The following is a 20,720-nucleotide window of genomic DNA, read 5'->3' as shown; positions in this document are numbered from 1 at the left end:
GCTTCCAGACTAAAAGCACATAATGATAATGTGACCTTGAATGTGTGTGACAGTGCAAGTACACTTTTGTTGTTGATGGATTTTCCCTCTGTACTTTTCTTCATCAGGTCACTGCGACACTATCAGGGCTTCTTCGTAGCTGTTATGGATGCCACCTGCTGGTTCTGCTGATCGACTGCTCTCAAAGTTCAGAGGGCCATGAGCCAAGTCAGCTCCCGTCTGCAGAATGAGCCTCCGAACCATAGGAGGTGGTGTGCTCAGTTCCCTGGGCCCTAGTCTGGCAGTACAGGCTGGAGGACCCTGGAGCTCCATCTCTTTTAGACCCATACCCTCCTTGCTTCAGACCATGGTACCTGCCGGTTACACTGCTTTACAGGAGGAACGGCTGGCCATGGTGGACCTCAGCACGCCCAAGCCAGAGTCCCTCAAAAACGGGTTCCACCGCGAGCCCCGCCGCCACTCGGACCGCAGCAGCAGAACATCCATCAGCCTGTCTGACGCCGGAGACGGGCGCTATGCGGAGACGGAGCCCATACTGCCAGAGGGCAGGCTTTCGGGAGAAGAGGCCGACGAGGAAGAGGAGAGCGAGGAGGAAGGGCAGCAGCTGGCAACCGGAAACATGCCCAAAGAGTCGCCCCTGGCCATGGCACTGCAGATTCTAGTTCCCTTCCTTCTAGCTGGGTTCGGGACGGTGTCGGCCGGAGTGGTACTGGATATAGTACAGGTGAGACTCTGAAACCTTAAAGGGAGCGTTTACTCACCTGTATGACTTTCTGTAGCAAAATAATATATTTTGAGTATGTTTCAACTGTTGTTGTCCATGTAATGAAATTCATTGTGGTTGAAAATCACTTGAATTTTTTGAACAACAACTACAAAGAAAAAACTATGAACAATTTTGGCTCCAAGGTCCCCCATTGTTCAAGGCATTATTTGATATGTACCTCTGGTTTAATTAATTAGGTTTATGTTAATATAACTATAAATCATTTTTGGAAGTTTGCTAAGGCCCCCTGGTTGAGAACCACTGCTATAGTCTATCCTCTCTTTTTTTCCTCAGCACTGGGAAGCGTTTAAGAACATTACAGAGATTTTCATCCTGGTTCCGGCTCTTTTGGGTTTGAAAGGAAACCTGGAGATGACCCTCGCTTCCAGACTGTCCACAGCGGTTAGTATCCAAACTAACTAACAAACCAACAACAAGTCATTGCATCTTGCTTTAGTTTAGGTGTGCCTGTAATTTCTGATTTGATGCTGATGTGGTTTGTGATGAGATCTGGGCTCATTTTGGGCATGCTCTCACCTGTCAGGACCTGACAATTCATGCCCGTCTCCACAGACTAGGGCTGGTGGTAAAAACCACAGACCTGTGATAGAGTGACTAGCTAGCCTGTTATTATGGTAATTACTCCATAGGTATTTCCAACCCCCATATGTCTGAGTAAGAAAAACACACATATATTAATTATATTATATATATCGCATTATATATATTGCATCTAACATAAAAGTTTGTAAATATAATATATTAGTGCTGTCAAATCGATTAATCGTGATGTGTGTGTGTATTTATATTTATATATATATATATATATATATATATATATATATATATATATAAATACACACACAAACTTTTGTTAGATGTGATTAATCACGATTAATCGATTTGACAACACTGATATATATATCTTTATATATCCGATTTATTATATAGTTAACTAAAACTAAAACCAACTTTTTTTGTTGCTTGAAATAAAGTAAATGTTAACTGTAAAATAAAATAAAATATATACTTTTTTTGTATGAAGTCAAGTCAAGACAACATTTCTCATTTTCATTTAGTTTATCTTGGAGTATTAAAATAACCAAAACAAAAACTGAAATACAAATTAATAAAAATTATATACATATATTTAAAAAATAGCAAAAACAACAACACAATTACTAAAACTTTAACTAAAATTTTAATGAAAATAAAATCTACAAATAAAACTAAATCAAAATATTAATAAAAATCTATAATAATATCTCAAGGACACTAAAACAACATTATATAATTAATTAATTAATTTAAAAGTAAGTTTAAAAATATGAATATTTTATATTATATATATATGAATAATATATATATTTTAATTCATTACAGCACCATTTTTGAGAGTTTTGGGGGCATTTTTGTCATGATCAGCATCATCTGTCTCTGGTAGTGATTACTTTGTTTGCACTACAGAAGTTAAAAGTGCCATTTCGAGTTGACTTCAACATTTTCTGTACTTTTCCTTAGACTCAGGTATATCTATCTATCTATCTATTTGTATATATATATATAATGTATATGTGTACATATATATATGTATATATATGTATGTGTGTGTGTAGCTTACTTAAGCTAATTCATCAACCGATTCTCTCCTGCTCTTTTCTCCTGCTCTTCTCTCCTGCTCTTTTCTCCTGCTCTTTTCTCCTAAATGCTGGAGTCTCAGCTGTTATCTGCTGACAGAGTGGTTTTATTTATTTTTTGGAAGCTACTGTTTTTTTTCTCCCCTCAGTCTGGGACTCTCGAGCTCAGAGGGGTTTCAGCTCATGCCATATAACATCTAGTGTTCTCATGGCAAATCTGTCGTCCCCCCTCGAGGTGAAAGAATAAACAAACCCTGGTGGTGTGGACCGAGCGGAGGAGCGGGGCTAAAGTACAGGCCTTCTGTTCACCCTCATGCAGCTGTGGGGGAAAAGAGTCTATTGCCCTCAGACGGCTCTCTCCTACACGCTGCTCTTTCACATTTACATTTGTTTCCTGTATTTTCTTTGGCACACACTTGCGCACACACTGGCTCGTTGGTTGTGGAGTCGGCCATCTTGTTACATTGCAGGCAGAAATCCATTCCAAGCCCAAAATATTATTATCTTTTCCTCAGATGGTGGTTTTCTTTTCAATGTAAAATATCTGATGCCAAAATCCACCACTCAGAAGGAGTTTGGTCTCATACTATTATTTTTTTCCTCAAACATTTTCTTGTTTTAGCTTTTAGGTTCACATTCACAACATATTTTACACCAAAGTCAAAAGATTGAAAGAAGACATTATATTTTAGATGAATCCTCTTTTTAGGGCCATTAATATTTTCTGCATTCCAATGGTATTTTATTATGTTTTTTATTTATTTATAACAATTAAATGTCATCTTCAAATCAGCCTTTTTTATTAATATGAATTAATCATGATATATGATTATATACACTAATATTATCATGATATATAAATATGTTACAATTTAAATAATATATCATTATTTTTTTCACTAATGTAAAAATGGTCACAATGCAAAAAGTCATAATGGTCCTAAATTAGGCTTTTTTTTTCTACTTCTGATTTTGGGGTGAACATGTTTCAAATATTTACCATTTATTTGTCAACTTTTACATTTTTTACCTTTACTTTTTGCTTTAGGGAGTGCAAGAAAAGTCGAAATTGTAGTGACCACAGTTAGGGTGATTAAATGCAATGAGGGTGAGAGGTGTGAAAGGAAAAATAACGTTCATGAATTTTGTCGTCCTTAGGTAAATGTGGGGAAAATGGACTCGCCCATAGAGAAGTGGAATCTCATTATTGGGAATTTGGCACTGAAACAGGTAAGAGCTTTCTGAAGAGCTTACATATACAACACTGGCTTTAAAACAAGCAAATGCAAATTAATTTAGCATCAGTAACCCAGTAAATCTAAATTCGCTTAAGTTAAAGTTTTTACCTGAAAAAGGAACCGAGATCTTATCAGGATAATGGGTTTCTATATTTACACAGACCCTAATAAAGACATAGTGAAGTACTATCTATATAAAACGTCTATATAAGTGTGTGTGTGTGTGTATATATATATATATATATGAAGAGTTCAGATGCAAAAGCCTCTAAGTGCCATCTGAAATTTTCTTCTAGAATGATCATTTTTATCAAGCTCGTATATTTAAGTTAAATAATTTCACTTAAATGGCAATGCAAATTACCTATTAATTGTCATTTAAGTGAAATTAAATATACAAGCTTTATAAAAATGATCATTCTAGAAGAAAATTTCAGATGGCACTTAGAGGCTTTTGCATCTGAACTCTTCATATATACACACACACTTATAGACGTTTATATAGATAGTACTATTTATATATTTTATTTTTATTTTTATAAATCTCAGCGTCTCTGTCTCATTCTCAGGTGCAGGCCACTGTAATCGGGTTCCTGGCAGCAGTAGCAGCTGTTGTACTGGGTTGGATTCCTGAGGGAAAGTTCCAGATCGGTCACGCTGTTTTGCTGTGTTCCAGTAGTGTCGCTACAGCCTTCATAGCATCTATGCTGCAGGGTACACACTTCAGATTAACCTCTAATACTCTTATATGTAGCTACTAAAGCCGTTCTTTTCACAACAAATAATGTCCTTGTTGTTTTATCTTAATCCGACATTAATCTTCTTTGTTATTAGTCACATTTCACATTACGAATCTCCAGTTCCAAGTGGGTAAGGTAACCGCTGTCTTTTTGTGCCCTCTCTCAGGTATAATAATGGTGGGTGTAATTGTGGGCTCTAAGAAGACAGGTATCAACCCTGATAATGTAGCCACGCCCATCGCCGCCAGTTTTGGTGACCTCATCACGCTGGCCATCCTGGCAGGGATCAGCCAGGGCCTCTACAACTGCCTAGGTGAGAAAGATGTGTGTGAAAATAAGGGCTCTATTCCAAACCCTAGTGAGCTGCCTACCACGATAGCATTTTTGGGCATCATAGGCTCACTTGAATTAAAAGCATGCATCTAAAAAGTAAGTTTGACAACCACTTTCAGTTCCATTTTTGGTTAGGATGCTGCATTAGAAGGTAGCAAGCATACAGTGAAGTGGCTCACTAGGAATTGTAACAGAGCCAGAAAGACAGTTATTTTTGCCTAGACTAGATAGCAGGTCAGATTTAGTTGTTTCTCTCCAGCAAATCAGCCATGCTTTCAGTTTTCTGCCACAAGAGGGCGCACAAATCCCTCACTTTAGGCTCCAGCCTTAAATCTAGATACATTTGTCATAACACAGTGTCTAAAGAATAATGTGAAATAATTGATCATATTTCAGACTTTATCTGTCATATTAGAGTGTGACCAGTAATATATCTTAAACGTAGCAGCACATTTCACACTCTATAGCAGGTGTCAGGTGTGGGATGTATATTATGTTTTATGGGACCGTGGGGTTGATATGTTTTATGGAAAGGGTCACTCTGCTAATGAGTCTGGCTCAGGACAATGAGAGTGTTGTGACGTAGTGCATGACCTCTCTGTGTCTACATATCCACATTCTCATGAAACACACACACAGGGCTGACTATGCCTCTCTCTTCCACACAGACATGCACAGTCTCTCTGTCAAGCACCTTTCTTGAAATGATACTCAGTCGAGCGCTGCCCATGAGTTTGGGCACCATACTGAAACATTAGTTTTCAATAACACAGAAATTAATTTCTTCGTTCTGTTGTGAACTTAGAATCGAACGACCAGGAGACTTGGTTGTTTCTTCAGCAGGATTCTTTATTGAGAACACAAGCTGTCGGCAGCTGCAGTCACCAAGTCTGACGTGAATGTTCGCTTACAGTTTATATACATTTAGGGGCAGGAACCGAAAAAGACAGGTTTAGGAACTGGTTTTAGACTGAGAGCATTGCCCACCCTAATCCACTCAGCATATCTATTCAAACACTGAGACCCGAGTACAGGACTGGCTGGACTTTCTTGCTAAAACACAAACTCCAAGAGTTTCAGTAAAACAGGACTGACCAGAGTAGTTTGCTAGAAAACTCTGATAATCATAATTTATACCTAACCTTAACATGCTAAATTCAATGTAAACCTAAATGAAACATTTTAATACATTTGCATTCCCACAGTTCTTAATTATTGGTTTGGTATTAGTATATAATAAATTAAAAATGCATACATAATAAATTATTCTTTGTATATATACATTTGTATATTTAAAAATTATGAAAATATTTATATATTATCAAATATTACTATTAGAATAGTAGAATAATTAGAAATTAACTTTTTTTTGCCAAGTTGTATGAATTTAAACAAACAAATAAATAAATGAACTTTCTTGTCAAATCTCATTTACACTGCAAAGCCTAATGAAAAGATCAAATATCAGACATTTTATGATCCTGTCAAATATTGAGGACCACTTTAAATTTGGTTTCCAACATGCTTCTATATTTTTGTGGGAAATCTGGCCATTGCAAGCATCGCCAAACCTGCACAGTGTCTCTCTCACGCACATAAACACTATCTCTGAAAGTGTGAAAGTAACACACGGGCCGTCCCGAGCAGTGTACTGGATTGTTTATGCTGGGTTTAATGGGGCTTTGCTTTCTGATGACTCTGTGTGATAAGCCCCAGACTGAGCGCCGCACTCCAGTTTTAGTCTTTCCTTTTTTGAGAGAGGTGAAGTGAGGTGAAGGCAAGGCAAACGGCACCACCATGCCATGCCAAAACCATATCAGCCATGCCAACCAGCCGAGAAGAGAGGCTTCTGCCATCATTAGCGCACACCGCTGCCCTGTCATGCCCATACCACACTAAATATAGTCACAGATGTTGCCTCTATGTTTGGGATTTAAAGATTTAGGCTGTTTAGTGTGTGCTGAAGAGTATTTAGCAAGGAGTGAAACCTTTTTTGGCTTCTCTGTCTGCTTTAAAAGATTAAATTCGGCTTTTAAGAAGATCATATTTTTCTTCTTCTATCTGGTTAAATCCAATTAGAGCCAGTCAGCACGGCTACATTCACACAGCAGCAGAGTATGGTTGGCAGTCTCGAATCGGGGCACCGCGTATGATTTTGAGTGGTGGCGCAAAATAAATCGTGAATCAGATCGTCAATCGTGAATTTTGAACTGCTTTGTAATATTATATATACAAAAATATTAATATAATTGTACTGCGTAGAAATGGAACAAACTTATTTAGAGACTAAAAAAATGTGAGTTGATCACGAAACAAAAATAACCCTGAACGTATTGGCATAATCTTTGGGAAACTTGTTGGGAAAAAAATTCTTGTGATATTCACAATGCTACTTTTTTCTATTTCCTAACCGCACATAGAAGTCATAACTGAATTCTGTGAGCTTGATTATTGTGTGACATTTGAACAGAACCGCAGCCGACAACATGATGTCTGTCATCCACAACATGTTGGTCATGGTTATTTTCTTTCTGTCAATCTGCCATTACAGCTGTCAACCCCTTCATAGGTTTTGAGAAATGGGTTATAGTGTGGTCCGAGAGCAGGACAACACTCCTGTTAAATGTTTGAGTGGAAAAGTTCAAAAAGTTTGTAACTTTTAATAATTGAATACACTACCATTACATTTTCTAAAAATGTTTTTGAAAGAAGCCTCTTATGCCAAAACTGCTTTTATTTTATAAAAATGACAGTAAAAATAGAAATATTGTGACATATTTTTAAAATGTAATGTAAATTGTGCTGCTTAATATTTTTGTCAAAACTGTGATGCATCTTATTCTTTCCTTTGAAACATCAAAAGAACAGCATTTATTTGAAATAGAAATATTTTGTAACATATACATTTTTTTCTGTAACTTGTTCAATTTGGTGTGTCCTTTCTAAATAAATGTATTAATTTCTTTCAAAAAAAGAAAAAAACTGTAGTGTGGACGGCATACCAGAGAGGATGAAAGCAGCGGGAGTGAATATTTATTGAATTATAAAATTTGACACTTCAAAAAGTTCATAAAGAGATCATAAAACTAATCCATGATATGAGTTGAGTGGTTTAGTCCAAATTCTCTGAACTAAACCACTCAATTCATATGGATTAGTTTTATGATCTCTTTATGAACTTTCTGAAGCATCAAAGTGGTAGTTGCGTAGCTGTCAATGGAGGGACAGAAGTAACTTTGAACTAACCCTTTAAAGTATAGCTTCAATCAAAATGACCAAAGACTACCTGCATTCACTGTGGTGTTCCTCTCTGTCTGTTTTTTCAGACTCTCACCCATACGTGTCATCTCTGGTGTGTGCCTTCTTCATGTGTCTGACTCCACTGTGGATGGTCATCGCCTCCAAACACCCTGCCAGCCGTCAGCTGCTGTACTCAGGCTGGGAGCCCGTGATCACTGCCATGTTCATCAGCAGGTGTGATACACACACATACACACACCTCACACACCTGGCCATGGATTCACACACACACACACACACACACTGAAAAAGCATGTGGCCTTCCTTTGGTGCTCGAACATAATCAAAATTTTCCCAATTTCAGCATTGGAGGACTCATTCTGGACAAAACTGTGTCTGATCCCAACCTGGCTGGGATTGTGGTTTACACACCTGTTATCAATGGTGAGATTTATTTCTACAAAAAAATATTCTGTAAAGCTTGTACTTTTTATCTTCTGAAAATATTTATCTACAGATGCACCGATTGCAATTTTCTTGGCCGATTCCGATTTCTGATTTTTTTTTTTGTGTGTGTAAGTGTGACCTGTCGAAACCTGTCTTTCAAGAGACTACAGCATATACAAACAAAAATCTTTTCTTCAATGCAAACTTTTATTTTCATAAAGAAACAAGTAAAAAGACAGTAATAACTTAAGAACAAATAAACAAATTTCTAACAACAGAACAAATAAATGCAATAGAATAAAGAGAGATATGAAATAAACACGGATTTAAGTTTCTCAGGTGGTTATACAGTATATTCAGGTAAGAAATAGCTTACTAAAGAAATTAATCAAATGTAAAATAACACTGGATAGTCTTCATTGTAAAAATTAAATACAGATTAATGCTTACAATTAGTTACAAAAGTTATTCAGTCAAGAGCAGAGAGTGATTTTCTTTTTGTTCGTTTATTAACATGACAGACAGCAGCAGGTTTATTAGGCTGCTGTCACTTTAAGAGCTTAAGCACGGATATAATATACTGTTACACAACTTGTTATCTTTCTCAACTAATTGGATTCCAAAACTGTCTGTGTTTAACTGAATACTTGCATTTGACATCATTTTGTGTGTATTTGACTCTTTAAGCGCAGTAAGCCACTCATTGTGGTATTTGCAACTCACAAGCTGCTTGAGACTGAGAGGCGGCTTGTGCGCTTTTGGTGTGAGCACGAAACCTGCATAATAAGTAAAATTACGTGAAATACAAGCACTATTTAACCGGAGTGAAAGAGACGTGTGAGTGAGAGGAGGCGGGTGTGTGTCACTTCGCAGTCGGAGAGAAGAGACTGAGAATGCGCAGCTGACGTTATTGCCTGTGCCGCTGGCAACAAAACGGACCGGCTTGGAATCGGAAAGATGTGAGACTGACCGGCCGGTTACCGGTCTGGGGTGCGTTTCCCGAAAGCATCGTTGGCCAACTATGGTCGCAAGTTCCCTCGTTACCAATAGAGTTCAATGGACATTGCGATGAACTTGCGACCATAGTTGGCCAACGATGCTTTCGGGAAACGCACCCCAGGGCCGCCGATCATGCGGAAAATATGCCGGTCAATCTGTGCATCTCTACTGAAAATACATACAAAGTACAACACTTGTTTCTGCTGGATTATTCTTGACACTCTTGGTCGATATTTTGTATAATAACAACATCAATATCTGAATTTGAAATGTCTTATTTGTCTTGGAAGGTTTAAGCTTTTAAATTCTTAATTTGTAGACCTACGCCCTCATGTCCCTTCAGTCCCTTCTCAGACTGTTATTACCTAAAAGAAACATCTCTGTAATAATCGCCCTCATTTAAAGTCACGCAAGTATCCTCGAGGCAGAGGATAGGCACTTTTTTGTGATTGTTAATAAACGTTTCCATATTGAGAAAAAGCCAAATGATGGAATTTAGCTAAAATAGAGTTGGATGTGATTGAGTCGTGGGGTGAAGTCATTAATTGTGGCAGTTGAATTTCTTGTGGTAACAGTAAAGGGAGCCAGGACCATGGCACCTCCACAAAGAGCCATACGTTTTTTTAATTAAGGCACGCTAATGAGAGACATTTACGCTGTCTGCAGTCTGTCTCTGCTCTACCGCCCAGACCACCAGACAGCTGTTTGAATCTCTGCATGTGTGTGTGTGTGAAAGAAGACTGTTTCTGTCAGAATATCTAAATTTATATCAAAATATAACCATAAATCAGAATATCAAAATCAAGGTTTTTATTTTTGATTCTAAGAGCAGAGTTAGCGAGAAACTCAAAAGAAGGGGAAAAGAAAGGAAAAGAGAGCGATAGGATGAGTAACAGAGGCTTCTATAGTTTGTCTGTCCAAGCAGGAAACGAGTCAGGGAAGGTAATTTAAATGATTACAACACACACACCACACACACGCACACCACACACACACACACGTGCCACTTAGGTACAGAGAAATAGTTTCTGTTTGACATAAATAGAGCCTCAGACCTCTCTTATCGCCCACAGTACTAGGGATGGGTCACAGTGGTCGATTGGTTGCCCGACACGTCAATTAGTGTGGTTTATGTTTATGTTTTTAGTTGCCTTGATTTAATTAGTGTGCCGTGCTTTAGCAGTAAATCATGTATGATAAAACTCTCTCTGAAAAGTTGCATCTTTAAATTCATCCAAATTAATACTACAACAGTTATAGACCTATACATTCAGACAGACTTTTTTGGCTGTTAAAGCTACACTGTGTCATTTTTTTAAGTTGATTCTTAGCAAAAAACACTTTTAAAATCATATGTGCTCATTAATGTGTAATTACTTCTACCAACTAATCAAGTATTCTCGTAAGCGTAGAATCTGCCATTTAGAATACATACGAGCGAGTCGCTCGAATGGCGGCAGCCATGTTGCGCCTCCATCTTGAAAATACATTAGCCAAAGAGGGACATACCTGGAAATTCAAGCTTCGCCTTTCGCGTTTTGACACTCAGTGGCACCGTGACGAATGCGAGGGGGAGATTACTCGCGACTGCCGGCAGATTTGAAATAATACGGCCACCGTAGGAGTTAAAAAGCCCTCGGAATGGGAGGGGCTAGAAAGTAATATTCAGTTGGTAGTCATAAACAATTTCACCGCTAGATGGGAGAAAATCCTACACAGTGTAGCTTTAAGTTGCATCTTATGCTGTACTTGGAGACTTTCACTACAAGACTCTGCAAAAAAGAGAGTTGCACATTTAAGGCTACGTGTTAAATTACAGGTAGTCCATTTAAAAAAATAAAAGGTTGTTGTTTTTTTTAATCCTGATTGTGTCCAATCAGGATCAAATTAACCTGCAGCCAGCCTGATAATTATACAGGCCTTAAAACAAATTAAAAAAAATATGTAGTTTTGTATATCCCAACCCTTTATGTCATACACTGTACATACTGGAATCCAATTGGACCCATACTCAAGCCCTGCTGCACACCCAGCCAAAGTCTCATCAGCTCTATAACCCAGATTAAAGTGTCCATATATGTTAATCCCACGGCTTGGACAGAAATGAGGTTGCATATCATCTCCATTTCCTGTTGGCAGACAAAGCAAAAAAAAAAAAAAAAAAAAAGCATCGGATTAATTGGACCTCGATGCTCTGGGAAAGGTTGAAAAATTCCACATGCACTCTTTTCTCATGCCCCCAGCCCATATCCAAAATGTCATGTTGTTGCTTGTTTGTGAGAAAATGACGAAATTTTAGACCTGTCCAGCTAATCTGAGCCACAAACACTTTCCCACACTATCATCCATACAGATGGCGTCTCTCCAGCACAGTGTGGCATAATGGCACCCTCTGCATTAAACACAAACAAGTACTTGTTGGGGCTAATTGTGCAGAGGCCTGTGCTGTGTTAAAATATGATCTTTCTCATTTAGGTGTGGTCTTTAACGATGGGAAATATTAATGTCATTATGGGCATGAATGCACTATCGTATGTGAGAAATAGATTTGCTGTGTTTTATTGTAATTCAGATCACTGATTTCCTGTTTGGCTGTGAACTTGAAAGCATAATATTTTAAATGATTTCAATTAGTATTGACTGTCCTCTTGCAGTTACTCTGTCTTTCTCTCACTCACTCTCTTTCACTCACTTGTCTTCTCCCAGAACTGCTGGGCGTGACATATCATTACTGCAGCTCTGGACACCACTCTACTTTACTAGAGAGAGAGAGAGAGAGAGAGAGAGAGAGAGGAAGGGCCGTGCGTATTGTGAGAGAAAGAAAGAGAGAGATAAAGAGGCGGGGGACAAAAGCAGAGTTAGTACTGGTGACTCATGGCTGCCAGTCTGACAGTGAAAAATTAAGCCTGTATTCATGGATTAAAAAATGTTTTCACTGCAGAAGCTTCACTGACGTGAGAGTTAATGCCCGTTCACACCAAGGATGATACATTTAATAAAGATATAGTTCTAAAAATCATTCTAAATTTAAAAGAATAGCAGAGTCCACACCACAACTATAACAGCACAGAGAAACGATATCGTTGGAATCACTTTCAGATTTCTTTTTTTCCAGCTGATTAGCGATAACAACATTGACAGCCAATCAGAATCCATCCTGCTTTAAAGAGCTCAAGCATTTAAAGGGGTCATATAATGCCATTTTTGTACAAGCTAATATGATTCTTTAGGGTCTAAATTAAAAGTTTGTAATATACTTTAATTAAAAATTCTCATTAGTATTGTAAGAAAACACAGCTCTGTTTTCAGCGTGCCGTTTAAGTGCTTGTGTCTTTAAATGATAATGAGCTTTGCTCACCCCGCCCCTTTGTTCTGTGGGCGTTTAGACGACAATCTGCTCCAGTGTATCAACAATGCGGACTATGCTGACAGCTCGCTCAGGGCGGGTCTGTGTTGAAACGCTGCTGTCAATCAACAATCGTGGGAAGGGTGTCCGACCGTGTGACGTCACAAGGTTGAACGGCTTGATTTGAGATGGGGGAAAACATATAAAGAGATTAAAAAAAAAACACTGGATGGATTTTTATCATTTTATGATGGTTGTGTACAGGCACAGCCAACACACATTTCAGTACAACCAACTTGTAAAAGTGCATGTACCATTATATGACCCCTTTAAAGCTGCAGACGACAAAACTGCAGAACACGCTTAAAAACAGAACAATATCATCCGCTGGTGTGGATGCTAATATAGTTATCTTGATGGAACGTTCTCGGTGTGAACCGACCTTTACTCACGGATTTGCTTTAAGTCTTAAACTTGCTGGAAACAGGCACGCTGCTTTTTCCTCCTTGTTTTTGATTAAATTTTCAGCCCTGTACCTTCAGTATATATTTGTCTGATGTGAGTATTATTATATTGTAGGTATCGGGGGAAACCTGGTGGCTATCCAGTCCAGTCGGATATCCACCTACCTGCACATTCACAGCACCCCTGGAGAGGTTCCTGAAGAGGCCAAGGGTTGCTACCTCCCCTGCCGAACCTTCTGTGGCTCAGGTGACCCCGAACACTTCCCCAGTGTGTCACAATACATAAGAAAACAAAGTAGATAGTGACAAAGTAGATCAATTACATAAGAAATAATGAAGGAATAGGATCAAGGCATGACATGGCTCTAAACTCTATTTGGCTCTATTTTAAATCCTCCGAACATCCTTTAATGCCTATAAATTTAAAGAGAGGGACTTAAACACACATTTGAGGGCAGTTTTGGGTTTTCATAGCCTGTATTAAAGAGAGCAAGAACAAGTAACCAGTGTTTAGAGCAACATCACTTGAAAGTGCTTGCAAGTGTGTATACATTAGCTGTAATGGAGTGTGTGTAATGGTGGTTTGTGTATAACGATCCATCTCGGAGAAAAGCTGAGAACGCTTCCTATAAACACCAGAGGTAGCGTGTTGATGCCGGAGCTTTGATGCAGGGCTTTTTCTTAGAGAAACAAGAGGACTCTGGGGACAGAGTCCAGATGCCCGAGCACATGAGGGGCACGGGGCCCACTGCAAGCTTAGCAGTGCCATCTGGAAAGATGGGCATAAATCTTCCTCCTTCAAGGACTCTGAACGCACAGGGACGCCATACTGCGGCGGTTCAGATGCTAATGGAGTGTGAGAAGTGTAGTGTTTGTGAATGAGATGTTTACTGTATGCATATAGACTTCTAAACATAAAATAAATCCAATATACGAACACCTACACACGTGCACTGATCGCACGTGGAGGGTTGTTTGTATTCTGTGGTGTTTTAAGCAGATGTCTTTGTACTGGATGAAGTGGACATAACACTTTACAATAGGGCAATTCCACGCAAAACTGTCACATCCATAACACCAACACAATGCCATGGTATTTAGTTGGCGTTATGGATGTGACAGTTTTGCGTGGAATTGCCCAATACGGTTTCATCAACATTAGTTAACTAACATGCACTAACAATGAGCAATACATTTGTTACAGTATTTATTCATCTTTGTTAATGTTAGTTAATAAAAGTACAGTCATTCATTGTTTGTTCACAGTGCATTAATGTTAAGAAACATAACTTTTGATTTTAATAATGTATTTAGTAAATGTTGAAATAAACATGAACTAAGATTAGTAAATGCTGTAGAAGTATTGTACATACTTAGTTCATGATAACTAAAGTAGTCAATTAATGTTAACTAATGAAACCTTATTGTAAAGTATTACCATATATACATATATACGTTACACACACACACACAGCATCATCATTATTAGACTTTATGTATTGCTTTCAATAATTAAACTTTTTTTTTTCTCTCTCTCTCTCTCTCTCTTTTTTTCAGGGGCCAATCACAGGTCAGCACAGGTACTGCTGTTACTGGTTGTCCCTGGCCATTTGATCTTCCTGTACACAATTGATCTGATGGAGAGAGGTCACACCTCGCTGACGCCCGTCTTCATGGTTGTGTATTTGGCTGCTGCTCTTCTCCAGGTGAGTGTGATGTTGTTGTCACACTATGACAAAAATATCAATCCTAATGAGGCCTTCTAACCAGACGTCAAGACACTGACATCTTCATATGCTGTTTAGATAACCTGTCATCACTATATATTTTTTATCAAATCTGACACCTATTTGAGGTTCAGGTGTAAGCACTCTTTCCTGTAGCAGACAAAAATGTCAGCCTATAATCATAAAACCAGACACCAATTTTACGATACCGGTCTGGGGAATCTATTTCATCTTCAGCTTAATCGCGATAAATGTGCCGCTCGCCGCCCACATGTAGCAATGTTACAACATGGCGTTTTTCCCCATCATAAACCTACAAACCTTTTAGAAAATCCCCTGAGCTTTTAGACGCCCCATTTCCCCTGAAAATGATACGGCAATGACATTAGGGATCGTGAGCAGGTGTTGTTTGTGTGTGTATGTGGGTGTTGTATGTATCTGTGAGAGTTTGTTTATTCCAAAAGGGTGTTTTCATAAATTGTTTAGATCGCAATTAAGATAGATTACCCGCGGAGAACCTCAGTAAGTGCATTCAGCGGCTGGCATGCGGAGGCATGTTGCGAGTGGTGGAATGTGTGGTATTTTTAGGAAGTTTGTCTGTATGTGTACAGTGTTCGTGAAACGCCCCTGCTAACCTAAACACACACGTCTTTGAGATCCGCGGCCATACTGCTTGAAGAATCCTTGAGGATGGAGAAAGAGAGAGACAGGCATTCAGAGACAGAGAAAAATGAGTGGGTCCAGCTCAGTCATTATGTGTCTTTTTAATTGTTTGTGTACATTAATCACTGAATTCTTACTTTTGCTTTGAAAATATTCATTTTAAGTACTATACTATTTATATAACTGCAAAAATGTTGATTTAGAACTTAGTCAACTATAGTAATTATTCAATTATAGGATAATACATTTTAATACGCACACTCACACACACACACATATATATATATATAATGTGTGTGTGTGTATTAAAATGTATTATCCTATAATTGGATTATTAATTACTATAGTGTATATATATACACACACACACACACACACACGCACACATACAATATATATATTTTCACTGCTTGAAAATCAACTACAGTAATACATTTGCAAATATATATACTGATATTTTATTTGTACTATTATTAGCTGGGGGGTTTTATTGCTACTATTAATACTAGTAACCTTGTCACATCTTCATTTATATATTTGAATATATAAATAAAAAATTAACCACGCCTAGCTGTGCATCAAACGATTGTAATGCACGACGTGGAGGCAAAGTATTTCAAATCATTTGATGCACAGCTAGGTGTGGATTATCCCGCTTATACCATGGTCATTTGCCAGCGTTGACAAATTGAAGCGGTCATTGATGTTTGCAGCGCTAAATTTGACTGGAAGGGTTCAAATGGCGGTTATTTTCGTAAGCTACCACTCATTAGATTTAGCATTCTGTCAGCTTTAAAACAGACAGAGATAAAGTAGTGTGGTATGGTTACATTTATTTGATTGAATTATAACATTTATTTGAATGAATTAGTCGATCGGGAGGGAGAGAGAGAGCGAGAGAGAGAGAGAGATGGATATGTACGTGTGAATTGCCTGTTCTGTGCAGCATCTCTCTACTAGCAATGAAGCTCAAAAACAGTGACTTTACAACCTCCTTGCTGAATAATATAATGTAGTGATTCAGTAGCAAGTTAATCTATTAATATAATTTGTGGGGGCAGCGTTGACAACAAGTTTCTGTGCTCCTGGATGTTTCTGTGTTTGCGCAGGTCGATCTCCGATCTCTGTGTGCGAGTGACAGTGACGTGTGTGTGTGTGTGCGCTTCAATGAAAGCAGTGCATTAATATAGAACGGTGAACAAACTGACTTGTGCATTAAATGGTTTTATTGCACACCTTCCAGCCAATCAGAATAGATTATTCAGACACACCATCGTATCAATTATTTTGTTATTTTTTATACCAAAATGGGCAAAAAAATCCCATGTAAAACTCTTAAATTGCCACATGATGCTTCTCAGAACAAAATCTCTTAAACAAAGGTTCAGCCTATAGCTTGCCTTGTTGAACATATGTCAGGTGCCCTGAGAGTGGCCCCCTGACCTCTGACCTTCATGGGTCTTCAAATACAAGGCATCTATAGAGCTCCAGAAAAAACAGTCTGCTTTAGAGGAAGAAATTCCAAGGTTAAATGTAGTACATAGCTGGTAAGTATTTTTGGTGACGCTGTGCAGAAGGTCTAAACTGGATGTTCACTTGCCTCTCCAGGGACGCTTTTTTTTTCTTTCTTTTTTTACAACGAAGCAAACTAAGACCTAAAAAACTTAGATGAGAAAATAATCCACAGTACAAACATATATTTGCAACATTTACATGTATATATATCATGTAAATAATCTTTTTTCATCATCATCATTACAAGGGGACTGAGAATTTGATGACTAAGAGGGTAACTAGTATTAAAATACAGTAACAATCAAACGATACACAAAATATATTTTTGGTACTGTAGTTATTGTTTTCAAGTGTCTGTCTTGTTGACACTGTCTGGTTGTTTAATGACAAAATTACATGCTTTCAAAACAAGCAACAGCTGTAATGTGTTATATTACGAACAAAATAGTATTGGTTCATGCTACATTTACTTTTAACCTTTTCTCCACTGTGAGCCTAAGAAAAGGACGCTGTGCTAACCTTTGCTTTTCAGTGGGTTTGTGAGTTTGCTAAATCTGACACAACCTTCTTTTGGGCATGTCCTTAAAGTAGGGTTTAGGGTTTGGGTTAGTCCGTAGTCATTATAATTAGCTTTATATACTGTACTTCTGTTGTTTTATTTGGAACATTTTAATTTAGATAGCTAAGTGTGTGTGTGTAAGAGAGAGAACATGTGTGAATGGCATGCAACATCTCTGACTGCTTTCTCTGTCCTTTTGAGTGATGGAAAAGTGTGTCTGTGTGTTTGCGCAGGGTGGAACTACAAGGCTAATCTTGTCGGGTCTCAACAGCTTGTGTACACTAGCAAACCATCACTTTCCTCAGCTTCTAGGAAGGCTCATGCCTAACAGTTTAATCGCTAATTGATAAAATCCTTACAAGGAGAGACGAAAGGGAGTCGAAATCTCCCGTGAAAAGGTCATTGTTCTGATATTCTCACACACGAAAACACACAAGGTTAATTATCGAAATAATGTCACAAAACTCATCTTGCCTGGCAGGCACAATTAATAGCCTTTAAAATGGCCATTTATTTCCTGCTATCTAAATTGAAGTTTAAAATCTGCGGCAGAGAGCGAATAGTTTTTTAACCGTCTCGCGCTGACCTTAATATAACTGATATAAATGAACGCCGCCCAGCCGGTTAACCAGAGCGTCAGACCTGCAAATAGAGTTTCACACCGACCCGTCAGCCTGATTAATGGGCAGGCCTCATTTTTATTTTGTTTAAATGAAAGTCTTTCACTCTCGCATGCACAGGAACACGGAGAGCCTTCAGGAATTGCTGCGGTCCATCTTTTTAGCTTCAAATTGAATGCAAGATGAAGATTTCAAATGTTACTTCTCCATTAAGCAAACAAACTGACATTCAAAGGGCCGCACTGATCCAAAAGAGCATTTTAATAGTCTGCGATGCTCAGCAAAGGCAAACACAGGCCTCATTTGCTGGTGTTTAATGAGCTGCGCTAGATGAAAAGCCCTATGATGTGTGATCTGAAGCCGTTTCGGGTATTTGTCTTAAATGTGAACGCCGCTTTTCAAAAGAATGGGATCTTGTTTCATTTCCGAGACGAGACTTTCAAAAGAAGCTCCATAAACAAAAAAACATTACGTTACTTCTGGAGCCATTCCCTTCGTCTCTTTCTGATTTAGCGCTTCCTGTCATGTGTGGGAAAGTTCATCCAAAGGTACCGTGGAAGGGACTGTGGTTTTGTACTTGTACTTGCAGATATTCAACACAGCCTTGTGTGCGTTCTCTTTCCCTCCCAGGTGTTCTTGTTGCTTTGCATTGCGGACTGGATGGTGCACTCCATTTGGAAGAGCGGGAAAGATCCGGACAGTTTCTCTATCCCGTACCTGACAGCGCTGGGCGACTTGTTGGGAACGGCCTTCCTGGCTCTCAGCTTCCACTTCCTGTTTATCATCGGAGACCAAGACAGTGATGTGGGTGACTAAGGGCATTCTTTGACCTTTGATCCACAGAACAGACTTGCCGTCCACACTTATTGCCTTGAATGGCTGCTTGTCGGATCGAATGGCATGTGGCAACTTCGCATTTCTCTGTCGGGTTAAAACAATTTTGTTACTCTTCTTAAAGTGCCAGATGATTTATAAGATGCATTGAGAGATTCAGCACATGCAGTGAGGTTTTAAATGTCTCCCTCATCTCAAAAACGGTGATTTCTTGTGCATCTGAAGTGGGACGGTTACGAAAAGCATCTTAAATGCTCTCTCCTGCCCTGTCAGTTTTCCTTATCAGCACTATAGCAGTGGAAGGACCAAATACAAACCCTAAAACAAAATGTATAAGATCGTCCTGGTGATTGTACTTTATTTATTTACCCTATTTGTCTTTGTCCTTCTTTATTTACTACTTTACTCATGTTTTTTGTTGTCTCTTTTGAGTGACTTTAAGACACGACCTTGTTGCCACGACTTCCTCCTGTATGTCCAATCAAATCGAACCTTATTACAAGTATAGCCACACAGTTTTACTCAACCAGTGCCAGGTCAATTCGTATAAACCTCTGTAATGCAGTTTGAAAGTTAAAGTATTGCTTAATAGCGTAGAATAATGAACTAATATATATATATTCTTTGAGAAAAGGGAATAGCCTTTCAACTGCTCATTCAAGAAAATCTTGAGTAAAGATTGACTTTCTTTTTTGATCTGTTTAATGTATGCAACTGAAAACAATATGGGGTGAATGTGCAACAGAGACACTCTTATACAAGTCTATATTTCTGTGTGTCTATGTGAACTTTTTTTTGTACATTGTAACGAAGGTGCCATGAACATCGATTTTTTTTTCTATTGGGAAAAAGAGAGTTTCTACCGGCACCAATGGAGCATCCTTAGTGTATCTTTCTGCCATGCTTTTTTGATACTCAAAATGTTTAATAAAGGTTTAATAAAAGTTTACGTCCAATATCTGTCAGTCTGATGTTTATTTTTGTCCTCCTTAGGTCCCCTGAGGGCCCTAATTTAATTCTGTCGACTGTAATTACCTGCATTTGATGTCTTTCGAACTGCAGGGATGCAGCGAAACCCCCCTTATCGGTTTAGAAACCTTGTGCGCTTTTATGAGAAAGCTTTACGTACATTCAAACAACAGGTATTCGCTTGCTGTGCGAGATTAAGAACAATAAAGCACAAACCATAAAGGGTTTTTATTTGATTACAAAAATCTCTGCCAAAAAATACATCAAAGTGCCCCTAAAATTTGCGCTTTACTCAACATGTCAGCAGTTTTGTCACACTGAGCATTTTAAATGCAGTAGCCAAGCTCAGAAATAGCTTTTTGTAATGTGATATTCACAGTAAATGCAATTTGGTGGCCTGTGCATAATTTCATTCACGCATTAGCATGGCTTCTGTGGATATATATTTACTGTATTACCTTTTATACAGCTCATTATAGGCTATTAAATGCGACAAGAGTATGAACTCTTTCCAGGCGTCACTTATCACTCAAAGTTTTTGCATATTACTGTCGACAGTCTAAAACAAAAGACCCCTGTGTGCGTGTTCGGGAGTCTAGACGGGCCATGTTAATGATGGCTGT

The 20,720-nt window shown here is 38.4% G+C and overlaps 1 protein-coding gene across 1 annotated transcript in view; it reads left to right on the top strand.

The window, feature by feature from the left end:
• slc41a2b (solute carrier family 41 member 2b) overlaps positions 1 to 20,086 on the top strand; it is a 20,978-nt gene extending 892 nt beyond the window's left edge. Inside the window, exons 2-11 of the mRNA XM_084112022.1 lie at positions 108 to 724; positions 1,061 to 1,168; positions 3,562 to 3,633; positions 4,211 to 4,355; positions 4,548 to 4,694; positions 8,041 to 8,188; positions 8,319 to 8,398; positions 13,326 to 13,457; positions 14,768 to 14,916; positions 18,925 to 20,086. Of these exons, the coding sequence (XP_083968148.1) occupies positions 227 to 724; positions 1,061 to 1,168; positions 3,562 to 3,633; positions 4,211 to 4,355; positions 4,548 to 4,694; positions 8,041 to 8,188; positions 8,319 to 8,398; positions 13,326 to 13,457; positions 14,768 to 14,916; positions 18,925 to 19,110 (1,665 nt within the window). The 5' untranslated portion in view covers positions 108 to 226 and the 3' untranslated portion in view covers positions 19,111 to 20,086. The remainder of the gene's footprint in view (positions 1 to 107; positions 725 to 1,060; positions 1,169 to 3,561; positions 3,634 to 4,210; positions 4,356 to 4,547; positions 4,695 to 8,040; positions 8,189 to 8,318; positions 8,399 to 13,325; positions 13,458 to 14,767; positions 14,917 to 18,924) is intronic.
• The last annotated feature ends 634 nt before the right edge of the window (positions 20,087 to 20,720 follow it).

The sequence above is a fragment of the Abramis brama genome, assembly GCF_963993115.1.
Source record: "Abramis brama genome assembly, chromosome: 4".
Classification (NCBI taxonomy): domain Eukaryota; kingdom Metazoa; phylum Chordata; class Actinopteri; order Cypriniformes; family Leuciscidae; genus Abramis; species Abramis brama.
The sequence above is the reverse complement of the archived record's forward strand: the minus strand, read 5'-3'. Positions and strand labels throughout refer to the sequence as shown.